At 46.9% G+C, this 7675-nt stretch overlaps 1 protein-coding gene across 1 annotated transcript in view; it reads right to left on the bottom strand.

Moving 5' to 3' along the window:
- TMEM132C (transmembrane protein 132C) overlaps positions 1-3205 on the bottom strand; it is a 982344-nt gene extending 979139 nt beyond the window's left edge. Inside the window, exon 1 of the mRNA XM_073557084.1 lies at positions 2740-3205. Coding sequence (XP_073413185.1) covers positions 2740-2848 — 109 coding nt within the window. The 5' untranslated portion in view covers positions 2849-3205. The remainder of the gene's footprint in view (positions 1-2739) is intronic.
- Positions 3206-7675: the final 4470 nt, after the last annotated feature.

Below are 7675 nucleotides of genomic sequence, written 5' to 3' on the forward strand. Positions count from 1 at the left end.
CTCTCTCTCTCTATATATACACACATATATCTCCAGAAAACCAGCAGCACTGCCTAAATGTGTGCACATCTCACCCTAGGAAATTGGCAAAGCCTCCCATCAGAGAATAAGAAACTAAAAGAAGGCAGCACAAATAAAATAGTGAAAAAGTAAGGAATAGGATCCTTCATTCACCAGCATAGCACACCAGCTGGTGTGGATGAGTAAAGGATTGTCACTTTTTCACTATTTTTGATATGCTGCCTCCTTTGTTTGGATATATATATATATATATATATATATAAATATATATATATATATATATATATATATACATGTACATATATATGATATTTGATAGCAAAAATACAAATGGAACTGAGATGTGATTCTATTACATAGTAGAATTACCTCCAGTTCCATGTAAGCCCTGAAATGATAACTTGTGCCATCACTATGACTTGTGCTAGATGGCACACTCAGAGCCCTATTCTGCCAAACTTGGCACAACTATGTACATGGAAATCTTAGTAGCATAAGATCCTAGTTTTCCTGGTGAAGGTGTGATAACCAGTAACTGTTGTATCCCCTTTGGTACTTTTAAGCAGAATATGATTTAAAATTAGCAGTTCAGAAAAAAAAAAACTAAGTGCGGAGGATTTTATCATCTAAAAGAACTATCGATTTACTGTACAGGATAAATGTAATATATTCCCAAGCAATACAAGAAAGGCATACATTACTTCCTGCATATTTGACATTTTATGGAAGAGTTTTAAGAAACGTCACAAGACGATCCTATAACAGCAGCAGATTGGGGTTTAAAGGACCCGGGCCCCTATCCCTTTGTGTGACTAATAATGAGACCAAACTACTGGACAAGATCTGGGTTCATGTAATCCAATGAAGGGGGGGGGATAAGAAGCTGGAGACCGCCAGAGATGTGCCATGCTCTTGTAGATGTAACTCACTGAATAAATCAGATTCTCCAGCACAAAAGAATGTCCCAATGCACAGGGTGAGGAGCCCAGAGGTGGCATGTGCTGCGCTCCTGGGGTGCCCCAGCTGGGGTCATGCCTGCTGGGCTGCAGAGTTTCTATGTCGCCCCCATTCTGGCCATAGCCCTCATTGATCTTGGTCTGGCTGGTTCTTGAGGATTGTGAATCAATGGCATGAAAGTGTAATAATTCAGATTTACAATGCCTAGTTTCTGAACACACTCATGAAATACACACAGCAGATATTTAACCCATTCCGGTCCCGTGTGATGGTCCTGGTATTCAGTGGGTTTTCATGGCTTTCAATATGATGTGATTTCCTGCACCACAGAGAGCTCCTGGCAAGTTCAGGATGTCTCTGCAGATCAGCGTCTGCTATACTGAGTGTGGATGTATGTATATTGGCAGATGAGCTCCCAAATACATGATCCTAACCTGAACTGACACATTCACACGACCGGCGCTTTAAATTCCATTCTGAATAGCTGCTTGGACACAGTGCTATATATTTGGGACAGGAACATGACAAGACGGTGTCTCTGTGTCCCCTCAGGATGCCAATTTGGAGAAATGGTGTCTTCAAGTGCCATGGGAAAAACCGGCTGGCAGGGGACTTGTACCTGCTCCACAATAAGCACTCTCTTATCTGTAATCCCCTGAGGTCAGAGAAACCCACCAAGGCCTGGAACTGAACAAGATCTGAAGATGCCACTTGTCTAACATCACTCTCTGGTGGCGTCCTATCACCGGAGCCCTTTACTTCTTGTGTGAGAAAGTACCATCATTAGGAAGCAACTAGGCACTGACACGTAGGGGGCCGCCGGTCCTCTGTGGACTGTTTGTAAAAGTGGAAGTTACAGTCCTTGCAAAAAGGATAATAGTTCTATGATCAGTGAAGAGTTAGAACGTTTACAGCCACATCCATAATACTTGTCGTTACAGTGTTTCTATTAGTCATATGCAACATAGAAGCCCCAAGTATTTATCTAATGTCTATTCCATCTACCTATATATTATCTATCTATTCATCTATCTATCTATCTATCTATCTATCTATCTATCTATCTATCCATCTATTATCTATATATTCAACTATCTATAGATCTATCTATCTAGCCATCTATCGCTCTCTATCCATCTATCTATTCATCTATCTATTATCTATAATCTATCCATCTATTATCTATTTATTATCTATCTATTCAACTATCTATAGATCTATCTACTGTATCTATCCATCTATCTAGCTATCTATACATCTATTCATCCATGTATCTACCCTATCCATCACTAAAAAGATAACATTTAGTCTTTTATTAGTAAATATCAATAAGTTAAATAGAAGCTGTATCTATCATCTATCTATCTATCCCAAATCTATCTATCTATTCTATGTATATATCTATTCTATCTATTGTCTATCCATCCATGTATCTATTTTAAAACATATCTATCAATCTATCTATCTATCTATCTATCTATCTATCTATCTATCCCATATCTATCTCTATCTCTCTATCTCTCTCTCTCTCATCCATCCCCTGGCAGTAATGCCCATCTTGATCCCCCATTCCTCAGCCCTGGGTGGCAGAGCCTTCCTGCCCTGTGCCCAGCTCTCAGTGTGCCTTCCCTGTGTGCATTAGGGACAATGCAGCCTTACAGCCGATGCTCTTCTGCCCTTTCTCGAGTAATGAGAAGCACATGTGATTTAATGGCTTCATCGGTAACTTGCACAGATGACAGAGCATCACTATGGGCTTACCTCTGCAGGACAGCATCCCCAGGGTGAGGGTGAGCAGGGTGGCCAGGCTCTGGTCCAGAGGGCACTGATACAATCCCAGGGTGCCCATAGCTGTTCCCAGCAGGCACATCACATGGAGGATGAGGCTCCCAGGCTAGTGGTGACCATAAGGAGCTGTTCCAGCTCTCAGCGACCAACTTCACAGGTATGTGCTGGGGAAGCAGGAGCAGAGCATCAGAGGGTCCACTCCAGAGCTCCTGCCACCCTATACCCTCATCAGGAGAGCTGCCAGGACTTGGAGACTGCTACAGAGGAGGGCAGATCCCCGAGAGTCAGAACTTTGGGTGTTCTCCATCACAATGTTCCAAGGCTGGAGGAGCAGAGGCTGGAGGAGCAGAGGCTGGAGGAGCAGAGGTTGGAGGAGCAGATCCTGGCGGAGCAGAGGCTGGTGGTCCCCGCAGCACGTCCCTGGTCCTCATCTCCTTCCCCAAACACAAGAACTCTTCCCATTTCATAGTAAAAAGAATAGAGGGCTGGGAGTAATGAGTGACAGCTGGAAGAGCCAATCACGCGCGGAGCCCGGCTGGTGGGCGTGGCCGCTCGGCACAGACTTGTGGCTGCGTTCATTCAGTCCGGCGATCACAGAGGGAGCGGGGCTTAACCTCTTCACTGCTGGAACCCTTGGCTTTCCCGCAGCTCGGTGCTTAACCCCCTGATGACTGGTACTGACTTTTACCTGCAGCTGAGATTCTTTTCTTTTTCACCAGTTTCTTACTCACCAGAAAGATATTGGAGGTTTAAAAAGTTAAGTAACCATGGAAACTTATTAATCACCAATTAGGGTTAATCAAGAGATAAAAGTAGCTGGAAAGCCCAAAATGGGCAAAAAAGTGGAGGACTGAAAGCTTTAACCCCTTAATGGCGCACTTTTCACATTTTCATTTTTTTTCTTCCCTTCTTCCGAGAGCCATTGATGACGTTTTGACTAGAGTTGAGCGACTTTTGGTTTTTTAGGGTCGCGTTTCGTTTCGTGAAACCCGACTTTTCCAAAAGTCGGGTCGAGCAAGATCGTCCGATTATAGGGAAAAGTCGGGGTCGTCCCGAAACACGAAACCCAATGTAAGTCAATGGGGAATAAAAGTCGGCAGTGAGAGGAGGACAGGAAACACACCTACAGTGCTCATTTGAATGCCAAAAGCATCAATTCTTCTTTCTTAAGCTTGTCAACCTTAATTAACTTCATATTACAAGTTACGCACTGAAAAATGGGGGTTATTTGGCTACAAACTGTGGGGGGGAGGGCTGGCTCCAGGTTTTCATGTGCCCTGGGTGAAAGAGCGCCCCTTTAACACATACCACAACTCATCATGCTCCGATACGGCAGAGAAATAGCGGTATAGTACAATGAAAAATACCTCACTTTTTACATCTCATGACGAGGCCCATCTATTTCTCCATACAGAATCATTGGTCCCATATAATGTTTGAAACAGTATATGATGAGCTCCACATAATGCTACAGTATATGTTGGTCCCCATGGATGAAGCTCCACTGTCTTATGGGCCCAAATAATGCTCCAAACATAATGGGCCGCATTTCTAATGCTCTAGTGTATAATGGGCCCTGTAAATGCTGCTCCAGTGTCTGATGTCCACCTTTGGAATGTTCCAGTGTATGGTGGGCCCCATCTATCATTCTCCAGAGTATAGTGCTCCCCAAAAATTGCTGTCCCAACATTGAAAGCAATCAAATAAGTCTCCTCGCTAGGGAATCCCTGTACTTGTCTGGACAGGTGCTGTAGCTTGCTTAACAGCTCGCCAGCCGTTCTCACGCCCAGTATGGATTGCACGTGATTGCACAAAGGTTAGAAAGGGTACCGTATTCCTGGATAACATGTATGGATAGCGTACACATTCAAAATATATGTCTATACAGCATGAGGCAGGCTCAGACGGTGTTAGGCCCAGTATGGATTGCACGTCATTGCACAAAGGTTAGAAAGGGTACCGTATCCCTGGATAACATGTATGGATAGCGTACACATTCAAAATATATGTCTATACAGCATGAGGCAGGCTCAGACGGTGTTAGGCCCAGTATGGATTGCACGTCATTGCACAAAGGTTAGAAAGGGTACCGTATCCCCGGATAACATGTATGGATAGCGTACACATTCAAAATATATGTCTATACAGCATGAGGCAGGCTCAGACGGTGTTAGGCCCAGTATGGATTGCACGTCATTGCACAAAGGTTAGAAAGGGTACCGTATCCCCGGATAACATGTATGGATAGCGTACACATTCAAAATATATGTCTATACAGCATGAGGCAGGCTCAGACGGTGTTAGGCCCAGTATGGATTGCACGTCATTGCACAAAGGTTAGAAAGGGTACCGTATCCCCGGATAACATGTATGGATAGCGTACACACTCAAAATATATGTCTATACAGCATGAGGCAGGCTCAGACGGTGTTAGGCCCAGTATGGATTGCACGTCATTGCACAAAGGTTAGATAGGGTACCGTATCCCCGCATAACATGTATGGATAGCGTACACATTCAAAATATATGTCTCAGGAGGCAGGCTCAGACAGTGTCAGGCACAGTATGGATTTGACGGCCCAGATTACACAGAGGAGGAGCAGGGAGAGGTAAAGATTGCAAATGCTGGGGCCCTGCCCAAGCAAGGGGGGCCCACTCGTGGGCGTCGGTACTGGCACTGGGCCCCTCATAGTACAGCAGTGTGTCTGACGGCGGGTGTGCACCACCGCCGTCAGAGACACTTGATTGCACTATGAGGGACCCTGTGCCAGTGCCCGCGCCCAAGAGTCGGCCTACCCACCTGTCCAGGGCAACGGCACTCGCACGGTGTCGTGCGGTAGGTGGTGACCCCGGCCATGGGGGGGGAGGCAGCACAGTTAGGGAGTTTTAGAAAGTGGCATATGTTGATGTTGGACATTCAGCTGATGCAAAAGGCGAAATAGGTGAAGTACCAGGAAGAGGTGGACCAAAGCAAGCCATTTTTCTGTCACCCTATGTGTCATCAGGGGAAGGTGGGACAAAATCCTTGGAAACCCATGCGTGGTTCATTTTAATGAAGGTTAGATCATCCACATTTTGGGTTGACAGACGGGTCCTTTTTTCTGTAAGGATTGATCCAGCTGCACTGAAGACTCTTTCCGATAGCACACTTGCAGCTGGGCAAGCGAGCTCCTGTAAGGCATATTGGGCCAATTCAGGCCAGGTGTCCAGTTTAGCGGCCCAATAGTCAAAGGGGAATGACCTGTGTGGGAGAACATCGATATGGGAGGAAAAGTAGTTTGTAACCATAGTTGACAACTGCTGTCTCCTGTCACTTTCCATCGATGCAGTATTACCAGTTGTGTGAGCGGTATTTGAAAAATCAGTCCACAACATTGTCATGAAACCCCTGCCTCCAACGCCACTTCTGCTGTGTGCACCACGAACACCTCTGCCAAGCTGCCCCCGGCCCGTATGGCTCGTGTGAGAACCATCACCGCTGTTGTGTGCTGGGAATGCCTCAAGCAACCGATTTACCAGAGTTGCTTGTTTATTAGCCAATATTAGGTCAAGGTTCTCCTGTGACATGATGTTTTGTAATTTGCCTTTATAGCGTGGATCCAGGATGCTGGCCAACCAGTAGTCGTCATCGTTCATCATTTTTGCAATGCGGGGGTCCCTTTTTAGGATCCGCAAGGCATAATCTGACATGTGGGCCAATGTTCCCGGTGTCAATGATGCACTGCGAGTGCTGGGTGGAGGAGCACTTTCTGGCAAATCCACATCCCTAAAGTCACGCACAAACCCTGTACCAGACCTTGCCACGCCAACATTTTCACTTGCCCCACGAGATGCATCCTCCTCCCCTAAGTAATCATCCCCATCATCCTCCTCCTCCTCCTCCTCTTCTTCCTCCACTTCGTCCAGGAGAGGTCCCTGAGCAGACAATGGCTGAATGTCATCAAGGATTCCCTCCTCCTCTTCCTCCTCATCAACATTGGCTGCAGACGCCTGCTCCTTAAGGTGCGTCAAAGTTTGCATGAGCAGACGCATAAGTGGGATGCTCATGCTTAGGATGGCGTCGTCTGCGCTTACCAGCCGTGTGCATTCCTCAAAACACTGAAGGACTTTACAAAGGTCTTTCAGCTTCGACCACTGCACGCCTGTCAACTCCATGTCTGCTCTCAAAGTGCCTGGCCGTGTATCCTCCCACAAATGCATTATGGCCTGCCTCTGCTCGCACAGCCGCTCCACCATGTGCAGGGTGAAGTTCCACCTTGTTGCAATGTCGATAATGAGGCGGTGGTTGGGAAGGTGGAGCAATCGCTGCAGCTTCTGCATACGAACGGAGTGTACAGGCGACCGGCGGATGTGCGCGCACAGTCTTCGCACCTTCTGGAGCAGGGCTGTTAACTCCGGATAATTTTTGAGGAAGCACTGCACCACCAGGTTCAATGTGTGAGCCAAGCAAGGTATGTGGCTGAGTTTTGAAAGGGCTATGGCTGCCACAAAATTACGGCCGTTATCACTAAATACCTTGCCTGCCTCAAGATGTACACTGCCCAGCCATGACTCAGTTTGTCGCTTCAAGTACTCGGCCAGCACCTCGGCGGTGTGTCTGTCGCCCAAACACATCATCTGCAACACAGCCTGCTGACGCTTTCCACTAGCTGCTCGATAGGGGGACACATCGTGTGCAACAGTGGCAGCTGCAGATGGAGTGCTCGTATGACTGCGCTCTGTGGACGAGCTTTCGCTTCTGGAGGAGGAGGAGGAGGAGGGTCGAACGCCTACAGCCAACTGTTTCCTATACCGTGGGCTAGGCAGCACTGTCCCACCACCGCTGTCCCCTGTGGACCCTGCATCCACCACATTAACCCAGTGCGCAGTGATGGACACGTAACGGCCCTGGCCATGCCGACTGGACCAT

Source organism: Dendrobates tinctorius, unplaced genomic scaffold (genome assembly GCF_039654945.1).
Source record: "Dendrobates tinctorius isolate UK_male_01 unplaced genomic scaffold, ASM3965494v1 ptg000243l, whole genome shotgun sequence".
Classification (NCBI taxonomy): Eukaryota; Metazoa; Chordata; class Amphibia; order Anura; family Dendrobatidae; genus Dendrobates; species Dendrobates tinctorius.